Source organism: Zophobas morio, unplaced genomic scaffold (assembly GCF_036711695.1).
Source record: "Zophobas morio isolate AGI-343-1 ecotype UQ-CSIRO unplaced genomic scaffold, CSIRO_AGI_Zmor_V1 ptg000021l, whole genome shotgun sequence".
Taxonomy (NCBI): Eukaryota; Metazoa; Arthropoda; class Insecta; order Coleoptera; family Tenebrionidae; genus Zophobas; species Zophobas morio.
Genome location: NW_026972126.1, coordinates 17,771,888 through 17,790,461, shown reverse-complemented (window position 1 = coordinate 17,790,461; position 18,574 = coordinate 17,771,888). Strand labels below are relative to the sequence as shown.

The following is an 18,574-nucleotide window of genomic DNA, read 5'->3' as shown; positions in this document are numbered from 1 at the left end:
CCTTACAAACTACTGAACAGTAATTAATTATTATTTTTGAAAATGGTTCTCTCAAAAGAGTAATTTGTTCTCTAAACTCCAAAACAAAACAAAACAAAATTGGTCGAAGATTATTTCGGCAAAACTTCCCTCGTCCATGAAGTTACAAAAACTTGTATTAATGTCATCCATATTTTTGCAAGGCACATTCATAGAATTTGATACCAAGCGGTCCAGAAATTTCGGAGATTATCTGTCTAGTAAAAATCGTCACAAACAGACAGACAACCGACAGGTAAATCACACGTCATGGAAGCTGGAAAAACCGAAAATTTAACAAATGGGTGAAACAAATCTTTATTGTTTTATTCTATTTATGATTGACTTAAAATCAAACAGTATCAGTCAAATTATTTACAACTGTACAAACACCAGTTCTTGTGGCTTTGGTAGAGTCAGGAAACTCCACTCATACGACAGATCCACAGAACCTGACTCTAAACCCTCAATTTTAAAGTTCTGTACAACAGTTGCAACAAAGAAAACTACCATTATATTAGCTAAATCTTTACCAACACACATCCTTTCACCTGAAACAGAACCATTAGCAAACACATTGTCTTGCGAATCATATTTTACCAGCTTGGTACGCCAGGAATGACTCCGGTTGAAAAAAGTGTCCAGCGTCATTCAAAAACCGACCAGGACGAAATTCCTCGGGCATCTTCCAAACACCTGGATCCATATGAATGCCCCATAGTAGCGGTACTATCATGGTACTTGCTGGTATAGTATAATTTAGAAATACCATATTTTGTGAAGTATAACGAGGAAATCCTAGCGGTAGCAGCGTTCTAATTGTATCCACTTCGGCCACAGTTGCTTGTGTGTAAGACAGTTTTGATAAGTCATCTATGTGAAGGGTTTTACCGTGTAGAACATCATGGAGTTCTTGGCGTACTTGATTTTGGACTTCTTGGTGCTGTGCTCGATACAATAGATTCCACTGTATGGAAGTTGTTGTAATTAAAGTACTAGCACCGGAGAGAAGTTGGTTGAAGCTATGTGATAGGGTTTTGATCAAGGCGTCGTCGTAGTTGAATATGCCCAAACATACAGTCCCCATGATATCAACTACATAGCGAGTTATAACTTCAACTGTGTGTAAAGGTACACGAAGTCCTTGGGTTTGGACATTCTAGACAACAACAAATTAATTACATTAACAACATAGTTTGAACTTTGTTACTTGGACGAATTCCGCAGCAGATTTCTGTATTTGATTTTCAAGTAGTACCTTGGAAGTTTTTATGAAGTTTGCAATAAATTTGTGTTGGTTTTTCCACGGGTCATGGGTTGTATATGAGATTCCTAATAGAAGAATACAAATAATTAGTAGTACCTGTAAATAAGTAGACAGGTACCTTTATTGTGAAAAATTTTGTTGAAAATGTGACACGGGGGTCGCGGAAGACAGTCATGTCTGAGCAAAATGTCTTTCAACAATGTTGCATCAGATATGACTACAATATTCGTCAAACCAAGTTTAACATTATAGATGGGTCCGTACTTTTGTTTTAGTTTTATAAAAGTTAAAGTGGGTACTTTTTGGTCTATTTTGGTGAGAGAGCCAAGCAGTGGCAAATTCAAGGGTCCTGGAGGAGACCTATGGAATTCGGGAAATATATAGATAAAGATTATAATAACTGCCAAAATAGTTATAGTTGCTGCGAGCACTAGAACAGATAGAGTAAGTTAGGGAAGCAAATTAGTGAAATTCTGGTGCTTATTACTTACTGTTTATTTTCTACTTAAAACCAACCACTTTCAGCTTTTAGACAATATCGTAAACAAATCTGCTTTATATACTTACAAACGACCGACAACTGGTTTTTATGCAATACAAATTAAAAAAAATTATGTTTAAATTCGCATCGTCTGTGGCAAGTAGTACTGTCACATTATTTTTAATTTAACGAGGAATTAAATAAGAGAACATTGTATTACTTGCACTTTTTTAACACCTGCTGCAGAACGGAATGCGATAACCTTAAAATACAAATTCGACGCGTGGTGTCAGAGAAATGTTAATTAGCGGAAGTGATAATTTGATTTTCAAGCTTGTTAAGTTTAATATGTTTTTGGGTCCACTTTAATGAGCCTAGATATACTCGTTCGATTCTTGAAATTTAAATTCACCTAAATTAAACAAATTTAACTATAATAACTGTTGCAACACGACGATTCCTGTGTCCTGTGATTTAACAGATCAAATTTATACAGTCGTGAAAGTCAGTTCTTGTGGCTTGGGCTGCAATGTAAAACCGAAAGTATAAGACAGATCCACACCCTCACGGCACTCAATTTTCACTTTCCGCAGAACAGTAGCCATAAATATAAATATGACCATTTTTGCTAAATCTTTACCCACACACATCCGTTTACCTGAAAAATTGCGTCAAATTTTTACAATAGTGCAAACTCAACTTTACCGATTTGAGACGGAATCAGAGACTCCGACTGACAAAATTTCCCTTCTTCGTTTAAAAATCTGTCAGGACGAAAATCTTTAGGGTTTTTCTAAAATTTTGGGTCCATGTGAACCCCCCACAGGAGCGGGATAATCACACTACTTTTTCTTATTATAAAATCGTCTACATTTATGTCTTCTGATGCGTAATGAGTAGAGAGCGGATTTTATGAAATTTGCATATCCGTTATTTTTTGCATATAAGTCTTGATATTTAAAATGTGGACGAATCATGTTAATTAGAAATGAATACAGCTATAAAAAAATTGCATATTTGCATATATTTGCCTTCTGCTGCATATTTCACGGAACGGGTGCATATTTTGCATTTTTATCAATTTTTGAGCTAATTTGAAAAAAAAATTATTGTCATTCTATCGGCATTTATCTAGAAAGACGAAATTTTATGAATCATATTGGAAATATTCTTCTGAGCTTCAAATAACTAGGAAAGGTTAGGGTTTTATGGTAGTTTGGAGACACCACTGGGTGTTAAGCTATCCTTCCAGGTAAATTCGCGCCCTAATTACTTTTGGAAATACCGTTCATTCTCAATATTTTTGTTTGTTAGTTAAGTGTATTAATGGTACGTTTAGTGGTGGTCGAAGAGACGTTATACTATTATTTTTCATCGTGAGTTTGTATTGAAAGCATTTAAAGGGATACAGGTGTATCAATATGTCGAAGATAACTCAAATTAATTTATGGATTAAACCTTTTCCTGAACTTATTTTTCAAGAACGAACTGTGTTTTGTAGCGCATGCCCTAAACCGGTAAGTATTTTTAAATGTGTGGATGTAGTACGCAGTTTTTCTACATATTTACAAATACATTATACCTGCCTACTTTAGAATCACCGGAAAAACTTGTTGTTACAATATTTCGAAAAATATTAAAAATAAATTGTTACCAAAATAGTAATTAAATAGTGGATTACTACTATTTTTTAATTTGTTCTGTTCATATTTAGTTTTTTGTATAAGAATATTATCTTTAAAAACATGATTTATCTGTTAGTGAGATGTAATTAAACACTATACAAAGTGATTTATGTATTTTTTGTATTAAAACGGAAGCTCGGGAAACCTGTTTTTGTATTTTATAAATAAATTTAGTTCGCTTTTAAGCTTTTTTTTTAATTTTTGAAGCATATGCAACTGCATATGTCTGCATATATTAAGAAAGTTACTGCATATTTGCATAAATTTGGTGCATATCATATGATCATATTTCTCAAAATTTTGCTGCATATTTTCCGCTCTCTAGTAATGAGGAAGTCCCAGAGGTACCACTGTTCTAATTCTAGCTACTTCTGAAATGGTCGCTTGTGTGTACGGTAATTTTAATGAATCTTCAATCTGTGGAGCTTTGGTTCCTAGAACGTCACGAAATTCCTGGCGAACTTTATCCTGTACTTGTTTGTAGCGGGCTAGGTACAACATAATCCACAATAGAGAAGTTAAAGTCGTTTCGGTACTTGCACCAAAAATCTCAAACAGAAGGTGTTCTAAGTGTTCAGTGGTGTAGATTTCTGGACAGTTGCATTTAGTGCTTTGGTGCCAAAATGTTTGCCTTAAGTTTGGAATCCAGTTGTCGTTGATGGTACTTTTGTTAATGTCTTTTATAATTTGAAGAACTTCACCATTAAATCTTTTGAATGAATCAGCGATGATTTTGTATTTTGGCAAAAATCTGAAACGTGTGTAAAAATGATGTTCCAATATTTCTATGAAATACCTTAGAATTGGGAAGAAATTTAAAGGACCGCCCAAACGACCTAACCTCATTGCACTTTGGCTGTTCTTTATTATAGTTTGTCTTGTTTTGTCTTCAAGGGTGAACGATGTACCCAAAATTAGCGAACTTGTGGTACTAGTGACATAGTGAGCTGCTGCTTCTAAAGGGTTTAAAGTTTTCTGATTTCGAACGTACTAGTTAAAAAAAATCCAAAAAGTGTTGAAAAGAGAGTAACAATATTTCTTACGTTAATGAATTCTTCGGCATACTTTCTAATTTGATCTTCCAAGGTTTCTTTATTTGGTGTCCCTTTGGAGACACACGTTCTTAGAAAGTTGTCGACGAGTTTGCGTTTTTCTTTCCATACGTTAAGGGGGCAACACACGATTCCTGCAACCAAAAAAAAATGGACTGATTTTATTAGTCGGCTAAGTACCTCTATCGGTGAACAATATGTTAAAATGATAAAGACGCGGTAGTTGAAGCGTGTTATCATTGATTAAAACTTTTTTCAGTAATTTTGCGTCTGATATGACCACAGCGTCCGTCAGTCCGAGCTTTATGCTATAAATGTGTCCAAATTTTTCTGCTAGTTTTGTTAAGGTTAAATTTGGAAATTTTGGATCAAGTTTGTGTAGATATCCTATTATTGGTAAGTTCCAAGGCCCTGGAGGGTTTTTTCTTTGGTTGTAGAATTTGTATAGAAGAAATAGGAATATGATGATTGTGACGACTAATGTTGTTAACATCTAGAAAATACTCTAAGAGGGCCAAGTGTGAAAATATGTGTTTATACCTCAGCAAGGCTATCTAAATATGTTTACTCAAACTTGGACTCTGCAATGCAGAAATAATATTTGAATACAAGGTACTAAATTTCAAGGATTAAGTCTTGGAACAGGTTTGTGGTGTTTTCTTTTATGTTAATAGCAAAATTTTTGCATCTTTCATTGTTGCAGTGTAATACAAGTCATTTTTTAGTTTATTAGTCTTTTTCTCTATGTTCTATCAGCCAAAGTTTTTTTTTACAGAATATTCAAGTGTTTGCACTGTAAACAAATTCGATAAATAAAAACCGAGAAACCTTGTACTTCGTCCATAAACTTACTGGAAAATATACAATTATTTTTAGCAAGAGGAAAACATTGTAATTATTGCCTGTTTTTGCATAAATTGAAATAAATAATTCGCTTTATTATTTTATTAATTACTCATAATAACACCATAAACCCATTTAATATGTTAATAACAAAATAGTCAAAACCAGATATAGGTACAAACATTGTCACATCAAATTTTCTTCTATATCTTCACAAAAATCAGATCTTGTGGTTTAGGTAATGTGGTCATACCACAATCGTAGGACAGATCTACAGACCCTGAATTGTTACCACTCTCCAATTTAAATTTCTGTAAGACAGTTGCCACAAACATAAAGACTATCATATTTGCCACGTCTTTACCGGCACAAATCCTTTTACCTGAAATAGGGTTAGGAAACTATTGATTTTCATAAAACACACGTTTTACCAGCTTGAAACGGAAGGAATGATTCAGGTTGGTAAAATTTTTCTTCGTCGTCCAAAAATCGTTCAGGACAAAAATCTTCAGGGTTTCGCCATGCTTTTGGATCCATATGGACTGCCCACAGCAACGGAATTATGACACTATTTTTCGGAATTGTCACCTTTTCGACACAAACATCGTCTGTGGTATAATGAGGAAAACCCAACGGAAATAAAGTTCGTATTCTAGCCACTTCAGCTAAAGTGGCTTCTGTATATGGTAGTCTTGGTATATCGTCTATCTGTGGAGGTTTGTCTTCAAGAATATCCCAAATTTCTTTCCGAACTTTATTTTGGACTTCTTTGAAGTGTGCCAAATACAGTAAAACCCACAATATAGAAGTAATGGTAGTTTCAGTAGAAGCACCAAACATGTTATATAAAAGTTCCAGTTGATCAGGATTGCACACTTTGTCCACAGACTTATCCAACATGATTGTATCGGCAAGGTTCGTTAATTTCTTGTCGTTGTTAGCTGTCTCATTTTCACAGACGATTTTATCAAGTGTGGTAAAAATTTCGTTCATTAAATCTTGAAGTGACTTTACGCCCTTTCTATATTTTGGTAGAAAACTGAAAGTGAATCAAATTAAACTGTGTCGGTTAGAATCGTTTAAAATATACCGCAAAAATGGTAAGAAATTCACTGGTCCAGTGACTTGACATTGTTTCATTATTTTAAAGACCTTATGTGTTAGAATTTTCACTAATTTATTATTACGTGTCCCTAAAATTAAGCTGCTGGTTATGTCAGTGACATAATTTATTACAGCTTCTGTTGGATTTAATGTTACAGGATTACCTTGATTCTGGACATACTAGTGCAACAAAAAAGTCTGTGATGACTGGTTCAATTATAAGTTGGTTCGCTTACTTGGATAAAATCTTGAACACTTTGTTTTATTTGATTTTCTAAGGCTTCGTTGTTTGGGGACATTTTGGTGGCACCTGACACTCTTAGGAAGTTACTTACACATTTTCTTTGATTTTTCCACGTATCAGGAGGCGAGTATATAATTCCTAGTGGTCATAAAAAATATTATATTATAGTTCTGTTTCTAGTTCCATTTTACCTTTATCTCCAAGTATAATTCCAAAGAGATGAAGAGGTGGTCTTGAAAGAGTTGCATCCTTCATTAACACTTGTTTTAGTAATTTTGCGTCAGAGATGAATACAGTGTTAAACAACCCAAGCTTTAGTCTATAGATTGGACCATATTTTTGGGCTAGTTTTAAAAACGTCAAGTTGGGCTGTCTTGGATCTATTTTGTGTAAATAACCAATTACTGGTAAGTTCCATGGGCCTGGGAGGTAATTTTGATGGCGATAATATATGTATGTAGCTATAAGTATTAATAGTCCTAACGAAGCATAGATTAATTCAGTCATCTGAAATGAAAATTACAATACGTTGATATTTTATGGTAATTAAAGAAATATTTAAAATTACTTTGTTGGTGTTTAAGTTACAACTGTCCTTGCTGTTGCCTTGTACAATATTATATTGACATTGCAATAAGAATTCTAGAAACTAAAATGCAAATAAACCTGATATACTCTTGAATACTGGTCGGTAAGAACTTGACTCGAGGTTTTTGCGTACGCCAGGACCTATAGTGCCGCATTGATGCGTCACCCCAAATAAATTAAAGAAAATTATTAATTTTTGTTTTATTGTGTAATAAAAAAAGTAAAACATTGAAAAATAAATAATACTGAACACAAGTAAAACGTTTTGTAGATAACATTGATAAAACGAACACAAATAAGTCTTTTATAGTACTACAAATAAAAACAAAACAAAACAAAATTCTTGGCAAAAACAATAAAAAAATATTTGGCGCACTAGAAAATATTTTACAATTTTAAAAAAGACAATTGGGACCCTGAGAAGGTTTTACATTCTTAAAAAATACTTTTGGGGCCCCCGAGACGGTTTTACATTTTTAAAAAGACAATTGGGATTTCCGAGAAAGTTTCACATTAAAAAAAAGACAGTTGGGACCCCCCGAGAAGGTTTTACATTTTAAAAAATTGATCGAAAATTCAAAAACGGAAAAATCGAAGATCCGAAATTTCGAAAATTCGAAAATTGAAAAATCGTAAATTCGAAAATCTAAAAAAAAAAAATAGGAAAACCGGAAATTCCAAAAATCAAAAAATCTATTATAAGTACTCGAAATAGACCAATTGAAAATCGAAAAGCAAAAGTTTGATACTCCAGATTTTGAAAAATCGAAACCCTAAGAGCCCAAATATGCAAAATACGAAATATTGAAAATTTGAATACTAAAAATCGAAAATTCTAATTCCGAATAACGAAACCCATCGAAAATTGGAAAAAGGGAAATTCCAAAAACCGAAAAATCGATTAATCAAGTACTTGAAAAATCTAAAATCTACAAATCGAAAAACGAAAACTCAAAATTTCGACAAACGAGATTTCGAAAAATCGAAAAATTCAAATTTCGAGAAAATTAAATTAAAAAAATTGAAAATTTGAATATCGAAAATTGGAAATTTGAAAAATCGTAAATTTGAAATAGGGAAAAATCGGAAATTTGAAATATGGAAAAATCGAAAATTGAAAAAACGAAAATTCTAGAAAACGGAAAGTCGAAGAATTGAAAAATCGGGAAATTGAAAAAGCGGAAAGTAAAACAACTAGACATTCGAATTTCGAAAAATGAAGAAATCGAAAATCGAAAATTCGAAAATCGGAATCCCAAAAATCGAAAAATGAACAAATCGAAAATGGAAAATTCGAAAATCGGAATCCCAAAAATCGAAATATCGAAATTTGAAAGTAAAAAAATCGAAAACTTGAAAAACTGAAAAATCGAAATAAAACATTTGAAAATTCCATAATCGAAAAATCGAATATTCGAAAAATGGACAAATGGGAAGTTCGAAATTTCGAAAATTGGAAATTTGGAAAATGGCAAATTTTGATATGGAAAAATTGGAAATTTGGATTATCGAAAATTGGAAATATCGAAAAATCGCAAGACAAAAAATCGAAAATTGGGTGAATCAAATGAAAAATTGAAAAATGGAGAAATTGAAAATCGAGAAATCAAAAGTTTGATACTCCAGATTTTGAAAAATCGAAAAACCCAAGAGCCCAAATGCACAAAATACGAAATATTGAAAGTCGAAAAGTCGAAAACTCGAAATTTGAAAAACTGAAATTTCTAGAAATCAAAATTAAAAGAATTAAAATTTGAACACTGAAAAATGGAAAAATCAACAGTCCGATAATTCGAAAATTCGAAAATTTTTAAAATCGTAAATTTCAAATATCCAAAAAATCGTAAGTGAAAAAAATCGAAAATTTTTAATATCGAAAATTGGAAACGTCGAAAAATATAAAGTCGAAAAATCGGAAATTCTAATTTCGAAAAATGAACCCATCGAAAATCGAAAATTCGAAAATTGGGAAAACGGAGATTCCAAAAACCCAAAAATCTAAAATCTACAAATTGAAAAATTCAAGAATCTAAAAATCGGAAACTCGAAAAATTCAAATTACGAGAAAATTAAATTAAAAAAATTGTAAATTTGAATATCGAAAATTGGAAATTTGAAAAATCGTCAATTTGAAATATGGAAAAATCGAAAGTCGAAAAATCGGAAATTTGAAATATCGACAAATCGAAAATCGAAAAATCGAAAATTAGGTGAATCAAATATTCGAAAAAATGAAAATCCAAAAAACTGGAAATTCGTTGTTGAAATATTCGAAAAATCGAAAAGTGAAAAAACGAAAATTCGAAAAGACGGAAAGTCGAGGGATTGAAAAATCGGGAAATTGAAAAAGCGGAAAGTAAAACAATTAAACATTCGAATTTCGACAAATGAACAAATCGAAAATCGAAAATTCGAAAATCGGAATACCAAAAATCGAAAAATCGGTTGATCAACTGCCCGAAAAATATAAAATCTACAAATCGAAAAATCGAAAATTCGAAAATTTTAAATATCGAGAAAATGAAATAAAATAATTAATAATTCCAATATTGAAAATAGGAAATTTGAAAAATTGTTAATTTGAAATTTCGAAAAATCGAAAGTCGAAAAATTGGAAACTTGAAAAATCGAAAATTCGACAAAATAAAAATTCAAAAAAATGAAAATTCAGTGATGAAATATTCGGGAAATCGAAAATTGAAAATACAAAAATTCAAAAAAACAAAGTCGAAGAATTGAAAAATAGAAAAATCGAAAAAGCGTAAAGCACAACAATTGAACATTCGAATTTCGAAAAATGGACAAACCAAAAATCGAAAAATCGTAATTCGGAAAATCGGAATCCCAAAAATCGATAAATCGATTAATCAACTGCTCCAAAAATCTAAATCTACAAATCGAAAAGCGAAAAATCCAAAAATCCAAAAATCGAAATCTTCAAAAACGAAATATCTAAATTCGAAAGTCGAAAAATCGAAAACTAGAAAAACTTAAAACTCGAATAAGACAATTGAAAATTCCAATATCGAAAAATCCAATCTTCGAAAAATGGACAAATGGAAAGTTCGAAATTTCGAAAATGACAAATTTTAAATATGGAAAAATTGGGTGAATCAAATGAAAATCCGAAAATCGGAAATTCCAAAAATCGACATATCGAAAATCGAAAACACAAAAACTCGGGAAATCTAAAATCGAGTGACCTAAAAATTGGAAAAACCGAAATATCAAAAATCGAAAAACCGAAAATTCGACCTTAAAGCGTTCATGAATCGTTTCGTATTTTAAAAGTTAAATTGATACAATTTTGATTCTTTCCCAAAAATCTGCATATCTAGGGTAAAAAATTAACACGGATTCATAAACTACTAGTGCAGAAGTATCTTACTTTATGAAATTGAAATAAAAATGAGTAAATTTTCGAGATGACGTTGCTGGAGATAAGTAGCCAAATTTTGGTTAACACGATAATCCTAATAACAGACATGTAAAATTTGACAAGAATCGCTCCAGTAGTTTCAGAGATTATCTATCAAAATTCGGACAGACGGAAACGAAGCAGCCACTTATTCGTCGACTAGAGTTCATGAAACGTCGAGAAAACATAAAAATAGCCAGTCACCCGATAGACTCGATTGCAATACTTACCATCTTAGTTTTTAGGTAAATTTCTGTTTCACACATGCACGTTGTAAAGAAAATTGTTGAAATAAAAATGCAAAGAAACCTGTTAGCTGTTCGGCGATATCAGTCAACAAAGCTATTATTTAAAATAAAAGAAAAAATTGTTGTCAATACGACGAAAACATTGGATGATATATAAATAATCCCATTTGTAAATAAATTAATTGCTTTATTAATTTCTCGTAACTATAAATAATATTTAGCAAATAAACACAAGTCAGTGGACTTATTTATAACCTCACAAAAAGCAAATCTTGTGGTTTAGGCGTTATTGCTAACCCAGTGTCATACGACAGATCTACAAAACCTGAATTACAACCCTCCAATTTAAATTTTTGCAAAAGACTAGACACAAATATAAAAACTATCATATTTCCCAGATCTTTCCCAACACACATTCTTTTACCTGAAACATAGTTATCAAATTTTTGATATTTAAAAAAAACAACTGAATTTACCAGCTAGAAATGGCATGAACGACTCAGGTTGACAAAATCTCCCTTCGTCATTCAAAAATCGCTCAGGGTAAAACTTTTCAGGGTTTTTCCACGCTTCTGGATCTTGATGAATCGCCCACAACAACGACATAATGACAGTATTTTTCGGAATTGTTACATTATCAACATGTATATCTTCCGACGTGGAATGCGGAAGTCCCACGGGAACCACAGTCCTTATTCTAGCTACTTCAGCTAAAGTGGCTTCTGTAAACGGCAGTTTTGACAAATCGTCCATCCGTGGAGGTCTATCTTGCAGAAAATCCAAAATTTCTTTTCGAACTCTATTTTGGACTTCTTTGAAGTGTGCCAAGTAGAACAAAGTCCACAGAATCGAAGTAACAGTAGTTTCAGTAGACGCACCAAACATGTCGGATAAAAGATGTTTCAGTTGGTCAGAATTGTACACTTTGTCGGATTTGGACCTAGATTTTTGTTCCATAAAGGCGTCGACAAGATTTACCAAGTTCTTAAGGGCGAAGTTTTTATAATTTTGTCAATTGTGGTAAAACTATCACTCATTAATTCTTCAAGAGACTTAAGGGCATTTTTATATTTGGGTAAGAAGCTGAAAGTGGTTAAATTAACCTTCATCGGTTGAAATTTGTCATTACGTACCGCAAAAATGGTAAGAAATTCAAAGGTCCGGTGAACTGTGTTTCTTTTATCAGTCTGTCATAATTATGTGTCAAAGTTTTCAAGAATTGTTTGTCACGTGTCCCTAAAAATAAGGTACTTGTGATGGTAGACACGTAGTTTATTACTGCTTCTGTTGGATTTATAGCCACAGGGTTTCCTTGATTCTGAACAAACTATAAGTTAATAAAAAAATTAGAAGTAATAAGTATTTTAATATATTAAAATGTAAGTTTGTTATTAGCTTACTTGGATAAATTCTTCAGCACACTGTCTCATTTGGTTTTCCAGTAATTTTTTGTTTGGTGACGCTTTGGTGGCACCTGATACCTTTAAGAAGTTACTTACAAATTTTCTTATATCTTTCCACGAATCAAGAGGACTGCATGTTATTTCTGATGGTTGAAAAAAAAATTACGTTCCTATTTTCGTGGTGTAGTTTACCTTTTCCTTTAAATACCTATAACATCAAAAAGATATAGTGATGGTCTTGCAAGGGTTGCATCCTTCATTAAAACCTTTTTCAGTAATTTTCCGTCAGAGATAAATACGGTGTCTATCAGTCCCAGTTTGAGTCTGTAGATTGGACCATATTTTTCGGCAAGCTTGGAAAACGTCAAATGAGGCGCTTTTGGATCTATTTTGTGTAAGTAGCCGATTATTGGTAAATTCCAGGGTCCGGGGAGAGAATTTTGGTTACGATAGTATAGGTATGCAGCTGTAAATATTACCAGTGCTAAGCAAAATAGGATTAGTTCAGTCATCTGGAATGAAAACACAATAACACACTGATATTTTTTCGCGGTGCATTCACAGCAGTCAGGATGTAAACAAGATCTTCGAAGTGTGAACGTCGAGAAACCTGTTGTACTGCGATATCAGTGGGACTATGTATTACTCAGAACCGGCCGTGGTCGAGGAGAGGTCACAAAAATGTAGGACATAGTTATATATTTTTAATTTATTAAAAAAAAAAAAATTGAAAAATTAGAAAAATCTAGTTAAAACTAAAAATAAGTGCTTCCACCACAAAGTGTTTGTTTATAACTCTATAAAAAGCAAATCTTGTGGTTTCGGTGTTGTTGTGAAACCAAAGACATAAGACAGATCTACAGAACCCGAGTTACAACCCTCTAATTTAAATTTCTGTAGAACTGTAGACACAAATAGAAAGGTCATCATGTTTGCTAGGTCTTTACCAACACACATCCTTTTCCCTAAAACACCATCTTTAACTCGTGATATTTTGAAACCCTTATTTTACCAGCTTGGAATGGAACAAATGATTCAGACTGACAAAATTTTCCTTCGTCATTTAAAAACCGCCCAGGACAAAACTCCTCAGGGTCCTTCCACACTTTTGGGTCCATATGAATCGCCCACGGCAACGACATAATGACAGTATTTTTCGGAATTGTCACATTTTCAACACGTACATCTTCTGATGTGTGATGAGGAACTCCCACCGGAACGACAGTTCGTATTCTAGCTACTTCCGCTAAAGTGGCTTCTGTGTATGGTAGTCGTGCTAAATCATCCACCCGTGGGTCTCTCTCTTGCAGAACGTCCCAAAGTTCTTTTCGAACTTTATTTTGGACTTGTTTGAAGTGGGCCAAGTACAACAAAACCCACATTATAGAAGTAACACTAGTTTCAGTAGCAGCACCGAATATATCATATAGAAGATGTTGAAGTTGATCAATATTGTAGACTTGGTCTGACCTACACTTGGATCTTTCCACCATAAACGCACCAGCAAGACTCATTACGTTGAACGGAGTTTCTAAGTTTTCGCAGACAATTTGGTTAAGTATGGTGTGAATTTCGTTCATTGCATCTTTAATAGACTGTACTGCTTTTCTAAGTGTTGGTATGAAACTAAAAGTGGATAAAGTCAATTTAATAGGGGCGATTTTTTTTATCCTACCGCAAAAACGGGAAGAAATTCACCGTTCCAACCATTTGGTTTTGTTTTACAATTTTATCAAAACTATTTATCAAGGTTTTAGACAATTCACCGTCACGTCTCCCTAAAAATAGGCTGCTTGTTATGTTAGAGACGTACTTTGTTACAGCTTCTACTGGATTTAGCGTCACAGATTTTCCTTGATTTTGAACGTACTATTGGGTTAATTAAAAAAAAAAAAGTTTTTTTGTTAATCAATAAGTTTGTCAGCTTACTTGGATAAACTCTTCAGCAGACTGTCTCATTTGGTTTTCTAGGTTTTTTTTGTTTGGGGATGCCTTGGTGGCACCTACCGCTTTTAAAAAGTTGGTTACAAATTTTCTTTGATCTTTCCAAACGTCAAGAGGGCTATATATGAGACCTAATGGTTATATGAAAAATTATTGAGGGTTATCGCGTTAGTTTAGTTTTACCTTTTCCTTCGAATATAATGTCAAATACGTAAAGGGGTGGTCTAGCAAGAGTTGCATCCTTCATTAACACCTTTTTTAGTAATTTTCCGTCAGAAATAAATACCGTGTTTATTGATCCAAGTTTGAGTCTATAGATTGGACCGTATTTTTCGGCGAGTTTGAAAAAAGTTAAATTGGGCGTTTTTGGGTCGATTCGGTGTAAACAGCCAATTATTGGTAAATGCCAGGGTCCGGGGAGGTAATTTTGGCGACGATAATGAATATATGTAGCTATAAGTGTTAACAGAGTAAAACAAACTAGGATTATTTCAATCATCTGAAATAAGAAATACATTAAGGTGATATTTTTTCTGTAAAGAAAAAATTAAAATGACTTACTCTGTTGGTGTTTACGTAAAATTAGGTCGCTGTTGTCATGCACACTGTTCAGATTGTAAACAAGATTATCGAAATTCGTAAGTAGAAAAACCTGTTGTGTTGTTATTTATGTCAGTAGAATATGTATTATTCAGAGGCGCCTCGTGGTCTAGGGTACAGGAGTACATGTCCCCCAAAAATGTGGAACATAATTATGTACATTTTTTAGTTATTAATAAAAATTAAGAATAAAATGAAGAAATCCTAAGGGGATCGCGGTCCTCGCTTATTTCATTTGCCAAAATCGGTCTTATTTTAGCAACTATTAGAACCGCCCACCCACCCTCGCAGTTGGGTCCTGGCTATCACGAAACCGACAGCGTTACGTCATTTCGACCGCCCCTGAATTCTATTCTAACTTGCATCTTTGTGCAGATGGCGCGATAAATCCAGCCAGCTCGACTAGGAACCGCGCACTCCGCTTCCACCACGTGTTTCTGTGTTATTTAACCTCATTTACATTTATATATTCAATTCTTATAACTCGGACATTAAACTACAACTGAACAAGTGTTAAAGTTCAAAAAGACAAAAACAACATTTAAATTCGCCATACAATTTTGTGAAATTTTAAAAAACAAATAATTTTTATTTGAGATTAAGATTGGACAACAGATAATTTGTATGATGGAAATATTCATCAACCAAAATATTTACATAAAAAAACTAGTAAAGATTTGCAAACACAACAGATCTGGTGTGAAATAAAATTTGAGCATAACCAAATTCTTCCCGCCAAAAGAGTTTCGCCTTTGGTATGGTTGACATACTGAGTTACCGTGCTCTTTTGCCTTATTCTTAACCCTACTCCTGAAGATGCCGCTTACGAAAGTGTGCGAAACGTTGAGCCCAAAAACTCAATTTACACGGGTTCAACCCGGAAAACGATCATGTTTTGATTCCGACTGTGGAAGCCTCCGAAATTAAGGAGAGAAATCTTTGATCTCGCAGTTCACGATATTATGAATTTTGCTGGACTTTTCTACGGTCTTTTTCCACAGTAGCACAACGTTAGGTTAATTTAACCGCCGTAAATGACTTATTAGCAATCTTGTGTGAAGAGTTAAAAAGTGTTATAATGTAAGCATCCAGAAACCTTATTCATAATTAGCCAAACAAAATCAAACGAGTCCTGACTAAGTGAATTTCTTGAAAACTCCTAGCAAATGTCTGTTAAATTGTGTTAGCACCAGCTAACGATTAAAGTTCTAACATGAACTGTGAATTTACAAACAATGAATTAAATTTACACTCACCACGTGGTTACATTCACAACAAACACACCAAAAGTGACGCTTTCACCTCTCTAACTAACACTTTAACTAAAATCTCAAGTAGACTATACACTACCCAAAAGCGCTAACGTACACATTGTTGCCTAGGTTTAACGATTTTTTTGATTGCATATTATTTCTCAAATTCAAATTATTATTTTAATGTGATTTAGGGCTGCTGTTAATTAACTTCAGATCGAAAATTTGATTCTAATTTGGTCACCACATTGTTGAATACAGATTTTTTTCTCAATTTTCTAGTTATTCTTTGTTGTTTAATTTAAATTGAAAGTAAATTTTCATGTTCTGCAGTTCCTAACGTCACGTGTTTTTTTGTCTGCACAAGTTTTACTTTACACCAGACCTTTTTTTGTTTTTATAAATCTTTGCTAGTTATTTCTACCACGTAAATATTTTGTTGATTAATGTTTCCATCATATAAACTGTCTGATGTCGGATCTTAATTTCAGATAAGAATTCTTTGTTGTTTCAAATTTTGTAAGAGTGTATGGCGAATTTAAATGCTGTTTATTGCTTTTTTTAAAACTTTAACACTTTGTTGTAGTTTAATATCACAGTAATTGAAAGTAAACATTTAAATGGAATTGGGGTAAATAACACAGAAACACGTGGCAGAAGCGGAGGGCGCGGTTTCTAGTCGAGCTGACGAGATGTATCGCGCCATCTAGTAGCCTGCTCGCGCGGTACGTTCCCTTCGTGATAGACTGCTGCTGGACGGCAGTGCTTGCCGATAGAGTAGAATCACTGTCGTGGTGGAAGAACAGCCACAACCAGGAGCCCCAAACTCCGCTCGTGCTACAACGCCATCTACGGGAAATTTTGCAGCCCAACTTAGTCGCAGATTTTTTTGTCAGTGGAGGAATAAACGTTTTGTGTCCTCCATATATTTTGTGTTTTATTTAGCGGTACCTAGTATCACAAGGTTCTCTTGACGATTTTAACTCTTTTCTAAATTTTATCAATTCTGTCCATCCTTCAATAAAAATCACATACGAAATGGAAAATGATAATTCTGTTTTTTTTTTAGACTTAAGAATTACAAAAAACTTGTCCAATCGTTCATTTTCTTATAATATTTACAGGAAACCCACCACTACTGATACCTAAATCACGAAGCCTTTGAGAGTGAACTTGGTATCATTGCACAAATTGCCATTAATAATAAATTGCCCTTACACTTAGTTACAAAAATTTTCAATGAACACTACATCAACATAAACTCTCCCACAAATTCATATTAATTTCCAATCACAGACTTTCCCTTGCTTTGTCCTCTATCTTCTTGTTCTAAAATATTTGAAAATGGAAAACTTTTAAAATCATAAAATTGAATATAATTACATACTTAAAATGAAAACTAGAAAAACTGCAAGTCAAAAATCGAAAAATCTAAAAATTGAAATATTTTTTCGAAAACAATTTAAAATTTAGTAAAAATTAAATTTTATATAAAAAAATGTAATCCTAGGTTCTGTTATTTATCAATATAAAATCCAACTTCGCTTCCTCAGAACCAATAGTGATGACTGATCGAAAAGGGATAGGGGTGGGTGGGCGGGGCCGCTTTTTACTTTGTTTAAAATCTTAGATTCTACTTCTTGTCAAAATAGAATTCAATTCCCATTTTACGGTAAATAAAATCAGTCAGTGAAATAGAGAAAAAAGGTGGACGGGGTTGAGTTTAGCCTATTTATAAAGAGTCCTATAAGCAAGCAGTAGCCCCATCCACCTACTTCTGTTCATTTTAATGACTACTGTCAATATAGTTCAGTCTTATCTTAGCAAGTATCAGCCCCGCCCACCCACCCTCTATTTTTTTAGAAGGTATGTCATTTGCCAGAATCAGTTTTAACTTGACAAGTAGTAAGCCCGCCCACCCGCCCTCTATTTTCTTAAAAGGTATGTCATTTGCTAAAATTAATGTTAACTTAGCTTAATTTAAGCACTAGGCCGACCCACCCACAGTCTGTTTTCTTAAATTGTATGTTACTTGCTAAAATCAGTCTCATCTTAGCAAGTACTAACCAAAAAAAAAAAATGAAAAATTGAAACATTGGAAATCGAAAAACTGAAAAATCAAAAAATCGAAATATTAAAAACTCGAAAAATTTTCCCTTAGTTTTAAAAAACACAATTAATTAATCAGTCGGTAACACTGGTATAACTAACACAAATTCAGCTTTTGCCGATCACATTTTAGAATTTGGACATTCTTTTCACCGCATTAATAATGTTAAAGACTTACATGTTTTAAACAAAAGCAGCACTATCAATTTTTAGTAGCAATAGAAGTAATAGTAGTTTCAATGGAAGCACCAAAGATGTCAGACAGATTATTGTAGATGTTGTCCGATTTGTACTTTTGAGGTTGTCACCTTTCGAAT

At 33.1% G+C, this 18,574-nt stretch overlaps 5 protein-coding genes across 7 annotated transcripts; all 5 read right to left on the bottom strand.

Moving 5' to 3' along the window:
• Positions 1 to 62: 62 nt before the first annotated feature.
• On the bottom strand, positions 63 to 3,465 carry LOC135132869 (cytochrome P450 2K6-like). Of its 2 annotated transcripts, XM_064061085.1 has the most exons (6): positions 2,472 to 3,465; positions 1,777 to 2,424; positions 1,404 to 1,715; positions 1,229 to 1,350; positions 619 to 1,177; positions 63 to 569 (listed from the first exon to the last, which is right to left on the bottom strand). In XM_064061085.1, coding segments are annotated over exons 2-6 (1,170 nt in total). In that variant the 5' UTR covers positions 1,778 to 2,424; positions 2,472 to 3,465; the 3' UTR covers positions 63 to 393. The 2 variants fall into 2 exon arrangements, with proteins under 2 accessions (XP_063917155.1, XP_063917156.1); XM_064061086.1 differs by having other exon boundaries at positions 1,777 to 3,465.
• A 154-nt stretch (positions 3,466 to 3,619) lies between these two features.
• LOC135133008 (cytochrome P450 306a1-like) lies at positions 3,620 to 5,224 on the bottom strand. The gene is made up of 5 exons (XM_064061233.1): positions 5,044 to 5,224; positions 4,684 to 4,996; positions 4,495 to 4,637; positions 4,248 to 4,441; positions 3,620 to 4,202 (listed from the first exon to the last, which is right to left on the bottom strand). Exons 2-5 carry the CDS (start codon positions 4,994 to 4,996, stop codon positions 3,773 to 3,775), a joined length of 1,080 nt encoding a protein of 359 aa, XP_063917303.1. The 5' UTR covers positions 5,044 to 5,224; the 3' UTR covers positions 3,620 to 3,772.
• Positions 5,225 to 5,433: 209 nt separating this feature from the next.
• On the bottom strand, positions 5,434 to 11,032 carry LOC135133003 (cytochrome P450 306a1-like). 2 transcript variants are annotated; one of them, XM_064061226.1, is made up of 6 exons: positions 10,931 to 11,032; positions 6,886 to 7,201; positions 6,687 to 6,832; positions 6,437 to 6,630; positions 5,778 to 6,385; positions 5,434 to 5,728 (listed from the first exon to the last, which is right to left on the bottom strand). In XM_064061226.1, the coding sequence occupies exons 1-6, from the start codon at positions 10,964 to 10,966 to the stop codon at positions 5,550 to 5,552; spliced, it is 1,479 nt and encodes a 492-aa protein (XP_063917296.1). In that variant the 5' UTR covers positions 10,967 to 11,032; the 3' UTR covers positions 5,434 to 5,549. The 2 variants fall into 2 exon arrangements, with proteins under 2 accessions (XP_063917296.1, XP_063917297.1); XM_064061227.1 differs by lacking the exon at positions 10,931 to 11,032 and adding an exon at positions 7,263 to 7,442.
• Positions 11,033 to 11,138: 106 nt separating this feature from the next.
• LOC135131744 (cytochrome P450 2K6-like) lies at positions 11,139 to 12,991 on the bottom strand. Its single transcript, XM_064059591.1, has 6 exons — positions 12,618 to 12,991; positions 12,476 to 12,559; positions 12,349 to 12,429; positions 12,082 to 12,275; positions 11,425 to 11,954; positions 11,139 to 11,372 (listed from the first exon to the last, which is right to left on the bottom strand). Exons 1-6 carry the CDS (start codon positions 12,861 to 12,863, stop codon positions 11,197 to 11,199), a joined length of 1,311 nt encoding a protein of 436 aa, XP_063915661.1. The 5' UTR covers positions 12,864 to 12,991; the 3' UTR covers positions 11,139 to 11,196.
• A 50-nt stretch (positions 12,992 to 13,041) lies between these two features.
• LOC135133007 (cytochrome P450 2K6-like) lies at positions 13,042 to 18,563 on the bottom strand. The gene is made up of 8 exons (XM_064061232.1): positions 18,436 to 18,563; positions 17,367 to 17,477; positions 14,857 to 14,947; positions 14,479 to 14,794; positions 14,281 to 14,426; positions 14,027 to 14,220; positions 13,364 to 13,977; positions 13,042 to 13,316 (listed from the first exon to the last, which is right to left on the bottom strand). The coding sequence occupies exons 4-8, from the start codon at positions 14,792 to 14,794 to the stop codon at positions 13,141 to 13,143; spliced, it is 1,446 nt and encodes a 481-aa protein (XP_063917302.1). The 5' UTR covers positions 14,857 to 14,947; positions 17,367 to 17,477; positions 18,436 to 18,563; the 3' UTR covers positions 13,042 to 13,140.
• Positions 18,564 to 18,574: the final 11 nt, after the last annotated feature.